This window comes from Formica exsecta, unplaced genomic scaffold (assembly GCF_003651465.1).
Source record: "Formica exsecta isolate Colony F162 unplaced genomic scaffold, ASM365146v1 scaffold72, whole genome shotgun sequence".
NCBI lineage: Eukaryota > Metazoa > Arthropoda > Insecta > Hymenoptera > Formicidae > Formica > Formica exsecta.
In genome coordinates this window covers 4,752,094-4,766,200 of record NW_021853485.1, presented here as the reverse complement: position 1 = coordinate 4,766,200, position 14,107 = coordinate 4,752,094, and the positions used below count along the sequence as shown (strand labels likewise).

At 38.7% G+C, this 14,107-nt stretch overlaps 3 protein-coding genes across 7 annotated transcripts in view; 1 reads left to right on the top strand and 2 right to left on the bottom strand.

Moving 5' to 3' along the window:
* Positions 1-3,828: 3,828 nt before the first annotated feature.
* LOC115243662 (tetratricopeptide repeat protein 7B) lies at positions 3,829-10,277 on the bottom strand. Of its 4 annotated transcripts, none has more exons than XM_029820816.1 (15): positions 9,576-10,277; positions 8,934-9,085; positions 8,660-8,828; positions 8,177-8,263; positions 7,452-7,634; positions 7,253-7,382; positions 6,921-7,057; positions 6,567-6,847; positions 6,284-6,472; positions 6,003-6,181; positions 5,459-5,898; positions 4,977-5,215; positions 4,743-4,847; positions 4,494-4,585; positions 3,829-4,210 (listed from the first exon to the last, which is right to left on the bottom strand). In XM_029820816.1, the coding sequence occupies exons 1-15, from the start codon at positions 9,697-9,699 to the stop codon at positions 4,078-4,080; spliced, it is 2,640 nt and encodes an 879-aa protein (XP_029676676.1). In that variant the 5' UTR covers positions 9,700-10,277; the 3' UTR covers positions 3,829-4,077. The 4 variants fall into 4 exon arrangements, with proteins under 4 accessions (XP_029676676.1, XP_029676678.1, XP_029676677.1 ...); XM_029820818.1 differs by having other exon boundaries at positions 7,482-7,634; XM_029820817.1 differs by having other exon boundaries at positions 8,177-8,239.
* Positions 10,278-10,612: 335 nt separating this feature from the next.
* On the bottom strand, positions 10,613-13,036 carry LOC115243664 (KICSTOR complex protein kaptin-like). 2 transcript variants are annotated; one of them, XM_029820825.1, is made up of 8 exons: positions 12,909-13,036; positions 12,377-12,589; positions 11,996-12,258; positions 11,729-11,895; positions 11,470-11,642; positions 11,304-11,388; positions 10,952-11,243; positions 10,613-10,859 (listed from the first exon to the last, which is right to left on the bottom strand). In XM_029820825.1, exons 2-8 carry the CDS (start codon positions 12,579-12,581, stop codon positions 10,782-10,784), a joined length of 1,263 nt encoding a protein of 420 aa, XP_029676685.1. In that variant the 5' UTR covers positions 12,582-12,589; positions 12,909-13,036; the 3' UTR covers positions 10,613-10,781. The 2 variants fall into 2 exon arrangements, with proteins under 2 accessions (XP_029676685.1, XP_029676684.1); XM_029820824.1 differs by lacking the exon at positions 12,909-13,036 and having other exon boundaries at positions 12,377-12,902.
* A 91-nt stretch (positions 13,037-13,127) lies between these two features.
* LOC115243665 (annexin B9) overlaps positions 13,128-14,107 on the top strand; it is a 14,445-nt gene continuing 13,465 nt past the window's right edge. Inside the window, exons 1-2 of the mRNA XM_029820826.1 lie at positions 13,128-13,409; positions 13,792-13,879. Coding sequence (XP_029676686.1) covers positions 13,850-13,879 — 30 coding nt within the window. The 5' untranslated portion in view covers positions 13,128-13,409; positions 13,792-13,849. The remainder of the gene's footprint in view (positions 13,410-13,791; positions 13,880-14,107) is intronic.

Below are 14,107 nucleotides of genomic sequence, written 5' to 3'. Positions count from 1 at the left end.
CGAAAGAGCGCGCGCTTTATATAGCATCGTATATTATTTTTATTTATAATAACGTAATTATCTGTCGGGCGTTTAAACGATTTTTCGGAATGCGAAGTAAAAATGGCCGTTTATCATTACTCTGCTATTATATTTGATAGATTCAATCTTTGACGTTACTCTAGGTGAAATTTTCTAGATTTTAGATGCGGGGGGATAGAATCGAAATTTGACTTGAATCCCGAGATTGACAACGGAGAAAAGCGCGGCGTGCCGCAGCGGTGCCGATGCGACAGCCAAGGCTTTTCTCGATCAGCAACGCGACGTAATATGCATAAAGGGGACCATCGGGACGGCGACCCCTGTTCTCTCGGGGGCGGATGAGCGAAAGAGCGCGCGCGCGCGCGCGCACCCGCGTTCTCTCTCGTCGAGGAGGACGCCAAATTTCTTTTCTCGCAAAAGAGCGTATAGCGCGCACGGCACATATCGATCGTTGGCGCATTCCGGCCAGGAAGACGGCGACGCGGCGGTCAGGAACACCCCGCCGTTCGCGTCCGCACCGCACCGTTCCCTACGTATCAGCCTCTATGTATGTGCGCGTGTGTATGCGTGTCGTCCGATGAATCGTTAACCGCTCCGTCGTCGTTGTGACCATGACCGATATATCCCGAAGACAGAGGAGCGGCGGTTACGTGCGCTCGACGGCGACCCGCACGGCGCGTTGTCGATAAGGCAAATTAGCGACGACGTCGCGTGCGCGCCCGCGGAAAAATTATTCGCGACGCATGAGGGAGGGGAGGTCTTCTTCGTCGCTCTCGGAGCGATTTTCCGCTTCCCCGAAAGGGAGAGAAAAGGGCGGCCGACGTGTGAAGGAAAAAAGAAAGGATGGCGGTAAAAGAGGGCGGGGATCGGCCGACAAGCCGGTCGATTGTATCTTAACGCATAGCCGTGCGGCTCTGCGGATGCGTAATGCGCCAAGCACGATATACGGTATACGTGCATTACATATACGTATGTACGTATATACATACATACACACGCCAGACGCCAGTATGTATGCCGACACGCTTCGCGGAAAACGCTGCCGCGTCGCGGCAAAAATCGATGCCGGCGAACCACGCCACGCCGCGCCGTGCCGTCCCGTGCTCTGCAAGCATCCGCAAGTGCTCTGCCGTGCTCTGTCGCGCCGTTAAATACGCGGAGCTGATGCGTCGCAGTCGATCCCATCGCCATCCCATCGCCGACACCCGACGACAAACCCCCCGAGAGAGCGTTTTCTAAAGGCTAACGTCATTGACGTAGTTTGCTCCAAAAAGTCGATCCTATCCGCCGCATTTCCTCGACGGTGAAGCGACTCTCGAAAGTTTCGTTGTTGTTGTTGCCATGATCATAATTATCATCATCATCGTCGTCATTATCGTCGTCTTTGCTACGCACGATGACGCGATACCGCACGGCACATCGTGTGCGTCGAGCCTGCGCACGCTAGGACGCGCAATGCGACACGCGATAGAACGGGACGGCGAAACGGTACGACCGCGGTAATCTCGTTATATAGGGAGAGGGGGATGACGCGAGGCGAGCGAGGGAGAACGGGGGCGTATAGAGTCGGGGACGCGCTTGGTACCGGGGTGGGTTTCCTCAGGGTAGATAGCTAAGTGTAGGTATAGGTAGATAGGGGTAGGTAGGTAGGTAGGTAGGTGGGTGGATGGGTATTAGGTAGGTAGGTAGATAGGTAGGTAGGTAGGTTGGTAGGTTGGTAGGTAGGTAGGTAGGTAGGCGAGTCAGGCAGGCAAACAGGCAGGTGGAGGAAGGGAATTTAATAGAAGAGCCGCAGTAAAGAATGTTAATTTTACCGTAATGGTCTCTCGCGCACGGTCACGCTATCGCCCGTTAAAAATTGATATTCCTCGCGTCCTTGCGCGAGCAGGATGGATGGTTCGCCTTGACAAAGATAGATAGATAGATAGATAGCGAGAGAGAGAGAAAATGAAATTCGGTTTTGTGTTGCGCAATATATCCCAATACTCGATGCAGTAAGAGAAAAACCGAGAAACAAGGTGATGTAATTTTTTTTTTTTTTTTTTTTTTTTTCAGGATTGGTTTAGCTCGCGACGCCGCCTAATTCGATGAAAAATGGTCTCTCTCTTCCTCTCTCTTTCCAAATTATTTTAATTATCTCCGTTCAAGGTGACGCTCAATCGGGAAAAAGAGGATGCAAACTGTACTTTTTTAACATCGAACGTGAATAAAAAGAGATAAATATACACATACACATAAATGTCTATAGCCATGCGCGGCGCTTTTATAGTATTCTTTATTTAAAGAATACTCATAATATGGATTTTTTAGTACGGGACGAGGAATGGTGTATCCATTAAACGTACAAAATGCGGCGGAGTCTGGATATAAAGCTGCGTCTCGCCGGGTTCGGTTTGAAGCGATGCGATGAATCTTCATTATGGATTTAAATATATATATTTGTCTTCTGCGTTTTACATAATTTACATTTACGGAACCGATATGATCTTTTTCCACTCTTTATACATACGTTATTATACATAATCGAATAAGTCGAATGCGAGTGGAATTTACATTAGCCTAATAATGTAACAGTGTAATGTATTTTTGATATAACGATTTTGATAATTTTTTTAAATATTGGTCGTACGTAGTTTCTATAAGTTTGCGTCAGTTACATCAACGTGAAAAAAAATTGAAGTATAAGAGAGATATTCTGATTTCGCGAATATGTCGTTCGGATGACTTTTAGAAAGACTTCCCAGACTCGTGCGCCTACAATCGTTTCTACAATCGCCCAGTCAATCGGATCGGAACGCATATCTCTTAATGATATACCGATTGAGGGATGTAACTTGAAATTGGAGAGGCCAACGAGTGGTTCTCTCAAGTATGCCCCCGCACAAGGGAGGCGCGTCAATACGCGCCCCGGTCGACTCTCCCGGCAAAGACAATCCAAGGCGTTTTCCCCGTGTACGAAACCAGGCCATGCACGTATAATATTATTATATCGATTACACAAAAGAAAATAGCTACTTTCCCTAACGCGATAACGCGACTCTACCATTCGCGTGTGCGTTCTATATATGTACAATGTTATTACGCGTCGAGCGTATACTCGGATTGTATATTCGACGATCGAAGAAAGGCAACTTTTTATTCGCCCGTAAAGCGAGGGATGAGGCGGAGAGAGGAGAGAAAAAGAGAGAAGAGACAGAGGGAAAACGGAGATCGACCGTTGCGCCGCCCGATGATAAAATATATCATCGTGTGTCTCCGTATCGATTTCTATAAAAATAAATTACTACATTTTTAGAGGCATTGTACCAGACTTTTCCGTCCATCCGTCCGATTTTGCGTACACGTCGTACGCAAAATTTGGGCCATCACATATGCGCACTGTCGCAGAGGTTTGCGCGGTAATCCGCATTCGATGCGCGCGAGCGCGATTGAATCGTCAAACATAATGAAAATTTAACAAATTATATATATATGATAAACTAAAGTAATATTAAATAAATAAATTCGATACATATCGAAATAGGTCCCGCGCAGTCACCGCGTATCCATGTACATACGAATTATGCGTAAGTCAATTGAATGTTTGTAGGTGTAAAAAAAAACTACAGACTCAACGCCTTGGGCGTTGTAGAAATTTTTAAAACGGCGATAGCCACGATAATTCGTACCGAATACAAACACTTTGCGATAATTACTCGTATTCGGAGCGCAGTGAAACATGCAGCGGGGAGATATATATTTCCACATCCTGCATTAATGAAGCAGTTTTTTTCACGAAATAGTTACGTCACATCGTTAATAGTTCCGCGAATGCTCGGAATCGAGAGGTAAGACTTTATTCGAATTTATTACATCAACTGCAACTATTTGTACAATTAAAGTATCTTCTCTTTCTCTTTCAACAATAAGTTTATACAATAGTACAACGTGTCCAGGTACTATTGATGGAAAGGCGAGAAAATGCCCGCGGAGATACAGCGAGAGAGATAAATCGTGATCTCGTAGAATTTTATTATCCTAAGAAAAATCAGAAACTTCTCTCTTTTCTTTCTCCAATCATTCGAAGGTTACCGGTATCGATAGAATCGGTAAAATGGGATTTGTCGTCTCAACTTCCAACGCCGTTGCCATACAATCACTAGCAGCCTCCACTTCACCCAACGATTCCAACACCATTCCCAGATTGTACCTGAAAAAAATACGACATTCCTTGTACTTTTTAATCGGTAAATCATATCAATAATATATATAAAATTAAATGTTAATGTTGAATAGAATGAAAATGGCAAAATATATGTATATCGATTCTATTCATATCTTAGTACTCGATTTATCGCGACAATTTTTGAAATAATCGATAATGTAAAATACAAATGTTCCAATAAGCTATCATTATTGAATCGTTATAGATAATATCATACTACGAAATATTGCATTTAACTTTATTACGATTAATTAAAGTCATATAATACCAAGTCTGATGGGAATTTGGATCAATTTTTGCGGCGTCCCTCAAGGTCTTCTCAGCCAGTCTTTGACTGCCCAAATAGTGATATATAAGACCCTGCAAATACATGCTAATATAATCCGATATATACAGAAATTATAGTAGATTGATAAATTTCTGTAAAAGCGATTACAATAACGTATAAAATGTATGTAAAAAATAACATAAAATATATATGTTTGAGAATTAATATATGCAGTATGACAATTATTACCAAATGTTGTAAACTCTTTATGTGTAAAGGATTAATTGAAACAGCGTTTTGATAGCATTGCTTCGCTTCCGCATATTCCAGTTTATACTCATGTAGAAGGCCACGCTACAAAGAGATAATTGCGCGCGATTATCATATGCAGCATTATACAATAATCTTCTGGTGAATCATTTAATCTGAGAATTCTCAGACATCGAGATTCATAAGAGCGAGAAATCTCGCGAGCTATTATACCGTGTACATAATATGGTGGCTTAGTGGAAAGATATTGGTAGCTTCTTGGAGAGACAGAACGGCGCCATTTGGCTGGTCCAAGATAAGAAAAACCTCCGTGAGTAAGAGCCAGATTTGCAGTTGCAGCAACCACGCCCTCTGAGGTCCTGGCTTTGGTGTGAACGAGCTAATCGACGAGGCGACTTCAGAAAGAGCGTGCTCGACTCTTGAAGCGGCTAGCGATTGCGCATGCAGAGAACCTTACCAAAAATCGTCATCGTTTAATAATATTAAATGATTTTTAGGAAACTATCGAAAACCTATTGTATATTTCATGTCGAAATCAATAATTAGATTTCAGAGTTTAATAGAATGCGTTACGGGATACATTATTAAAAAATAAATATATCACGAGTGCGATTAAATTTCTTTTTAAAAAATTATATAATTTAATCATTATAGTCATTTTTTCACTAATCGTTAGTTAATCCGTATTAACTCACTAGAATCTTTATCGGACATCTCTGATGTGTAAAGTTGAAAGACGCTTCTGGTCTCGCTGCGTCTCTCGCTTTGCTGCTCGTTACAATTAACATTTGTCTGATCTTCGTAGAGATTTTTCCACAGATGCAACATGTGACTGATGGTGTATAATGCATCGACGCCGCCGATACTTCGCAATTCAAGATGCGCTTTTACGTAGAGAAAGTTCAAGTTGTCCGGATATTCTTCCAATACGCTGTTTATTACGTGCAAAGCCTCGGAATACTGTTTATGCGCTGACAAAAGTAACGCGAATAAATGCAACGACGGAATGTGTTCTGCTCGTAAATTCAGCGCGATCTTCACGTGCACAATAGCGTCTGTTATCTGTCTGTTTATCGCGTACTCGTGAGCCAGGTAATACTCGGCTAGGTGATCGTTTGGATCGCACTGTTGCGCTCTATTAAAAAAAAAAAAAAAATAATTTTCTATTACAAAGAAAAATCTACGAGAACGAATCTTTTTTTAATGTGCATCGAGCTTCGTTCGAGCTTCGTTACATACTTCTGAAAGCAATCCAACGCGGTATTCGTATGATTCACCTTATCCTGTTTCACGATCGTATTTGCGGAGAGCATACTGTTGCCGATTCCGATATACAGATGACATCTGGATTGCATCCCCTGTGGACTCGCTGTCTCGCGTTGAAGTGCTTTCTGACTCCATTCGATACCTTCGCTTGTCTGCCCATAGATTGAATTTGAAAATATTCTTTTAGATTCTTTTAGATCTTATAGATAAAAGAATGCGGTAAAGGAATAGGAAAAAGAGAAGATATCATTTACCATGTTCAATTGCTCGTAGCACAGCCTTGCAGCCAACAGACAAGGCATTACTTTTTGAGGTGACAGTCTTGCCACTACTTTCAGAACTCTATACCCGTGCATATATCTTCCCATACTTATCAGGCATAATGCATATTGGGTCCATACATGTGCCTCTTCGTGAGAGAATTTCATCGCTCTTTCGAAAGACTATTAAGAGATAATGAATAACAATGAGTCTTACGATAAAATAACGATAGTGTAAAAATAAGATTTGATAAAAAAGTAAAGAAACCGTCTTAACTTCGTGTAAGAGTTCCACTTGACTCCATCTAACGACAACGACCGTGAGCAGGTCATAGACAGCGGTGGCATTTTCGAACGCATGTATCCGGGCTTCCTTGAATTCGGGCGATTGGCTGAGAACGGCGTCTCTCACCGCCATCGCCTCGCTGATCAACAATAACAGAATCGTTTCCTCGTATTCGTTTCGCGGAACGAACATATTCAGTCCCGCGTACTTCTTTGGTTTCCACGGCGAATCCGATGACGAGTGATGATTTGTTCGTCTATTACTCACGGCAACTGTAATATCAACATCGATAGTATTGTCTTTTCAACGGAAACGGATGAGACTTATCCGTTATATTTACCGTACCCGTTGTGTCGCCTTGTCCCTCTGGTGCCTTGTAATCCGCGCCGCTTATGCCACGCAACAACACCTCCGCCAACTGTCTTGTCAGCGTTACCCGCAGACTCTGCGTGGCTGTAGATTCAACAGCGGATAAAATTTCCCTGCAAGAATCGAGAGAGATTATACAAACATTTATAGAGTTACATGGAAATAATGTTAATAATGTTGTATTATAAGTATACAAGAACTTTTTTAATGATTAAAAAATTTATAGACTCCATAAGGTAGAATTTTTGTAATGTAAGCACACATACATCGCGATTATATTACTATTAAATTGCGTAATTTATATACACCTGTAACGATTAATGGCGGCTTGTATGTTGCCGGTTTGAATGTACAATATCGGCGCTCTTTGCAACGCGGTCTCCAAGATGGGGCCGACATGTTTTGTGGTACAGACTGGAGACTGTGTGGAATATGTACCTGTATAGATAACGTAATGTTAAAGAATGAAAGTTGCTCGCTATTTGTGAAATTGAGCCCATCAATCACCTGTATTGTTTGTGCTTATGGTGGAAATACCATTTTGTTGCTGCATAGCGATTTTGTCCTGCTCTTGCAAATACACTAACGTCAAGTCGCCAGAAATCTCGTAACACTTGATTATCTGCTCGTGCCATTCTGCAATCTTGTATTTCGACTTGGAGTTTGGTGGCAGCCTTTCAAGACAGAGACCTGAATCAAACAATAGTTTATAGTATCAATCAAAAGCTATTGATACATTCAATGCAAAGAATAGATTTGATGTAAAATTAAAATTTGTAGTCTATAGTGCTCAAAAATGATTAAAAAAATATACTTTATAAAACTTATATAATTATATTTATAATTTCATTCTTTGTCATTAATGAAGATCTCTCTGTGCTTCCTTCCCATAAACCCACTGCGACAATAAATTAAATGCATTTGTTAAGAAAACAAATAGAGATAAAACTAAATTTAGAAAAAACAAAAATGAAATTTTTATTTATGTTATTTGAAAAAATTATTCTTTGGGAATTTTCTCTATAAGTATTAAAAAGTGTGCACAAAAATGAAATAACATGCTGTTATACATTCTTGTATAAATCTAGCCAAAGCATATACAAGCAGACTATTCTGTGTCTTAATACAACAGATATTATTATATAAGTGTGCAATACATATGATGTGCACATTAGTAACTAAGTAAATTACTAAATAAGTATAAGCAAAACGAAGCAAATAAGCATACAAACCTTTGATCGCGTATGATTCTGCTATAATGCGCAGTCTTCGGCAGGACAAATGTTTGTCTGTGTCTAAAGTAAACAATCTTTCTTTCTCTAAATCATACACGGATCATAGTAATAAATGAATATACTAGATAATAATTTTACAAATTAAATAAATATCTCTAATAAATTTATTACGATGTAAAATTAGAGTGGTGCATAAACACACGTTAACAAAAGGACAATATATGTGATAGAATTGTCCAAGTATATAGCTTCAAATTATAATATCTATTATGAAATGCCTACATTTAATATGATCTTACACATAAAGAAAAATATATCTCAAACCATATAACTATAGAACTTAAAAACAACTGTTAAAAGAGAAAACAAAGAAAACTATGAAAAGCAAGCTGTTAATGTGTACTTTTTTCAAATATTACACTAAAACATACTACACTATTAGAAAAAAGGAAGGAGCTATAATAGTTATCAATTGCAAACCTTTAATTGCATATGATTCTGCTATAATACGTAAACTTCGACAAGGTAATTGCTTTTCTGTGAGTGTATCTAGTTCGGCTTGCTGATAATGGTGAAGCGCATCCTCGTACATTCCCATTGCGTAATGAAGTTTTCCAAGTAGCAGATGGGCGTCCAGTACAACTAAAGCCTGAAATATATTACAAATTATTAAAAGAAAAATTTTATATTGCATATATATAACTAATTTTTATTCTCCTATTTATGTCCCTTTCTTGCTTTAACATTACAATACCTGTTTATCTTTTTCATTAGCAGCTAATATCAAATACTTTCTTGTTTCCACTAGTCCATTTCGGGCCTTACTGATGTTGGCATCTATCGGTGGAGTTTGCTCTAAGAAACTCTCCAATCTTCCCTCTCCGCATAAGAAGTTTGCCAAACATTCTGTTAGGCAAAATAAAATTGAGATATGACATTTCCTTTATGTTTATGCAATTATGTTTAAACGTTGAATAAAAATTTTATCAGATATTTATCGATATTCGAGAGAAACATAACATTTGAAAAAATATTTATCAATTTTTTTGTGATACACACGAGGGGAAGATAGTACATTATATAAAAATCAATTCTTCATCTTTGCAATGCAGAAGAGCAATTATAAACATGATGATGCAGAAATATTGTAATTGAAGATACGTGACACTCTATATATAATTAAATAGGATGAGTGTGACATTTACGCGAACTCTACTGTGTTGTCCTTGATCTTTACACAATGTGGGATGTTTTTTTTTTCTCTCTGAGAGAGCGCGAACGGAAATGGCAGGATGTCGTTGAAGCAAAGATAACCTTTCGCGAGGGTTCGTGGGAGGAACGCGTATCGGCGGATCCTCGCAGAATCATGGAAAAAGAGAAGTGGTGAATATTTTACCGTTGCTGGGGTACTGGACTTTTAGATGTTCCGCCAGCTCTATAACCTTTTTCCAGTTACCCTCCTCGCGATTCCGATCGATCTCGGATTCTATACGGAGGGTGTGACCTTTCTTGCTCGTCATCGTGATCTATAAGGACGTGATCCGCGGACGCGGACGAGTACGAGTCAGCTGGTAACCCGGATCTCAATCAGTGGCGAGCGGCAGCGTGGATACGGCGATATATTGATCATCAGTGATACTTCTTCTCGGTACGCGATCACCACGAACGGTCATGACCATAACTGTCCGATCTGAACGTATATATGTATGTACCGTGTGGCAGACGCGGCTCCGTCGACACGTGCGCGTAGCAAACAGTGACAAGCCAGTGACAAACTGTCAAACGTCACATAGGCTAGCTAGGCCCTTCGTTTCCCCACTCGAGATCCGACCGAATGGAGATTTGCATATAAAAACTCATCCACGGAGAAATCAACCAATCACGTGTATGTCCATACAATACACGCGATGCAGTGTCCTTCATTTCAGGTTCGTGATTGGCGGATCTCTTCATGTATACATTTCGCGCGGTCATATAAATCTGCGCGATAAATTTTTAAGGTCTATTCAGCATAACCATGTTATGGATGACGCGTAAAACCAATTAATGTAAAACATGCAACAGTTTAGGTTGCGTTCTAAAGTCTACTTATCAGAACAGAAAGAGTAGCATTTGATTAATTTATTAAGAGGAATAAAATTTCCTTATTCTGATTATCAGTTACTCAAACGCTACTCGAATAAGATTTTCAAACGCAAATAGGTATATTTTATATACTATATATTTGGTCGGTCGATTTATCTCTCTTAAAAGTGCATATCGATCTGTTTGCTTTTTACACTCTCTATTTTCTCTTTCTTTTTTTTCCAAGGTCTGAATATAAATATTAGAGTTATTAATATTGGAATACCCAAGTATTTTAATTATTCGGATATCAGAGTGTGTCGAGTATTTCCCGTATATCCAGTTATTTCGGAAAAAAATATAAAATAGATTTAACAATCTTGTATTATATTTTCCTTTCAAAATAATTTAACAAAGATATATTTTTTATGTTTTTTTATCACATATTTAACCTAAATTAAAAATGGTATGTACAATATACATATATGACATAGATATAAAATATATGAAGGAAAATTACCCTCTCCTGTTACAAGTACTACAATTTTTCCCGAGTTATATCAAATACTTTTTCATAACGTTCTTTCCATTTTGTTTGTACGTCAGCTATATTATGCTGTATAAAAAGATAAAAAAAAAGAGAATGTATGATATCTTCTTTAAAAATACATTTTAGATTAAATATATGTGAAAGCACGTGTGTAAAACCTGTAATATGTGTACACCCCGTTGTGTGAGTACAATCAGTTCCTTTATTCCATCATTCGTTATATCCATGTAACTTATAGAATGCACAGGAGCGTCGAATAATTTTCTGGCAGTTAATTCCCATGCATTATCCGTCAATACGAAAATCAGAACTTCCTGACCGTAAGTGCCGAGTAATATCTCGTTTTGGCCATCCATATTTATGTCCGCTATGCAGCAACACAGGATACAATCCGACGATTCGCTGCCGCTTAATATTACGTCCTGTTTCATGCCGTGTTCCAAAATATTCCTGATACAAAAAAAGACAAGTACTTGTATTTTAATACTTTGTAATACATAAATTACTTACTCAAAGACAACAGCGTTACTTGTACTTGAAATAACAATGTTTAATTTGGGGATGTCATCTGCAGGAATACATTTCTCGGCTTCAACTAGAATTTTTGGTAATTTTATTATCTCCAGAATTGTACATTAATATTACATAAATGTGTAATGTTTCTTGATATATTTACCATTGGCGTTTACGAATGCTGGCTTATGGATGACATTTCGATGTGGGAATATTATCACACTAGGTACAGGCTTATCATATCTCAATAGCCAGTTTTGAGAAACTTGTAGATCCATCACGTTTATCACGGCAACTTTGACTAGACCGCATTCACAACCGACGGCGGTGACTCTTCTAGATTAGTATTTTACATGTGTGCAAGATTATACAAAATATTACTAAGGTATAGAAGCGAAACAATTTTCATTTATTGTACGAACCGTTTATAATTGTCATAATAATAAATATTAATCCATAACGCGATTGCTCGCAGATCATGTAGCTCTGGAAAATATTTTTCAATGGGGGACTCGCTGTAAACGTGACTTAACTTATCCTCCCTTATCATATGAATTTTGTAATCGCTTCCGGATATTAGCCAAACTAGCTAGAAATTTTTAATTGTATTATCATAAGGCATATGTATAATATATTAAGCAACTTATTGACAAGAAAAACAAGTATTTAGTATTATCTTATTAATTTACCTCATGTGTAAAATTTGGTTGTGGTAAAACAGTATGGTATAAATGGTAAGGAGTGTACGATAGTTCTACCATCAGACAGTTTTGAGCTATAGCTTCAATCGAACTGCCTTCATCCCCTTCGCCATCTATCGCACCCTCTGTGTATATGTTCAGGTACCTCTCGATTGTGTCTGTACTTGTTTTCATAATTGTTATTCCTATCACGAAACTGTCTCCTGTGTCTGACTTATTATAAGCATCAATAGAGATAATTTCTGCGCCACCTGAAACAAAGAAATAGAAAATAGGTAAGTTTTTCATTTTAAATGTAAGATGTATTGTGTCCAATGAACATTTTGAAAAAAAAAGGACAAATCTTCAAGTATATAGTAGTTTACATACTGGGAATGTACGTAAACAGTAGTTCCTTTACCATAGGCCTCAGAAATTCCGTCATTTGATGATATTCGCAGGAATAGATCTTCCTCTTCAACGATGCAACTAACAATTTGTTGGAACTACTGGGAGAACACAGTTTGGTCATTGAATAAATGTTCCCCTGCGATGCCAGAGGAAACCAATGGGCATCTATGAGATTGCTCATCATCTTGTAAGCTGTTAGACGAAAAAGTTATAGCTCTCCCAACGAGAAGAAATATTCGCAAAAGAAGAAAAAGAAGAAATGTTGATTTCAAATGTGCATCAAATAGAGGTTATATTTATTATGGTCGATCATCATGTATACATTTATATTTATCGAGAGAAACTTGCTTGTTGCATCATATTATTTTGTTCTTTTGTGATCATATTAATTAATCCCGTATCATTTTCAAATTCTCGATCCAAAGTTCAATTCATTCAATTATACATGTATACACATACACTGATTTATACGCGTATATCATATGGAAGTGGGAGAAAAAGAGAGTCATGCCTTTTTTCTATTCGATGACATAAGAGTCAGGACGATATATGATATACCCCTCCAAATCTAAATTCCAAATACGTGTTGAGTGTTGATCTCCACATGAAGATACAAAAAAAAGAAGAAAGATTACGTTCCACTTGGGAATCACAACACTCGTGGATCATCTTTCATCCTTGTTATTCATCGAAAATTAAACAAAGACAGATAATGCTCGGGAGCGTTGCGATCACCAAGTGGAACATAGAGCATGAAGCACGGAATTTCGTAATCCCGTCTCTCGCAATCGCTTTGCCTTGGGAGAACCGCGGTGCGATGACGTGATCCGTGAAAGTGGGTGTGTCCGCGACGACTCAGTAACCGGCATTCGTACACATCGGATTCGGATTGTTCTACCTCCGTTGATCAGTTCTAGTTTTCCCACCGAGCTAGGAAACTTCAGCTTGAAGAGGCTAAGAGAAACCTACGAGCGTTTCTGGCTCGTCCCTTGTCACGTCATCGCTCATCTTGGTAATGTATTTCTTCCCACGTCCTAATTTCGTTCGTATATATTTTTTTCTTTAGTGTTATTGATTTATTATCAATTTAAAAAAGAGCTGTCATCTCTCGAGTTTTCTATCCTCGATGACAGATTGTCAGGTTCAAGGGTACGCAAAATACAATCTTCATTTTTATTGTCGATATAAACATACTTTTTCTTGTGTATCTATCCTTGATACCTGAAATTAAACTCGATGACATATACCGGCTTTGGATTGCTACTTTGTCCTTTGTCGTGTAACGATTACGTCGTTTCACGCGAAATGTCAAATCAACAATTGATGATTCGGCAAACATTGATATAAACAGTATGACGCATTCATCCGCTTATCGTTGAATTTTTGTTTCACAGAGGGTCTCGCGAAATTTTCTGCTGATCGCTACATCGAGAAAAGAAAAAAAAAAAAACCATGTCGCAGCAACAGTATTATCCATTCAAGGTATGTAAAATCCGTCTTGAAGTGATGGAATCATCGCCGCTCAAGCGCGATAATTAGTAGCATCGATCTATTTTCGAAACACGTATTATAAATCATCCGTATTTTTAACGTTAGTCTAGTTCTGCGAGTCGATTCACGTTCTGTTAAGGTGATGACTAATCGCGCGCGAAGCAAAATTTCCCCCGACATATAGAAAAAAAAAAAAAAAATTAATAAAAAAAAAATTAT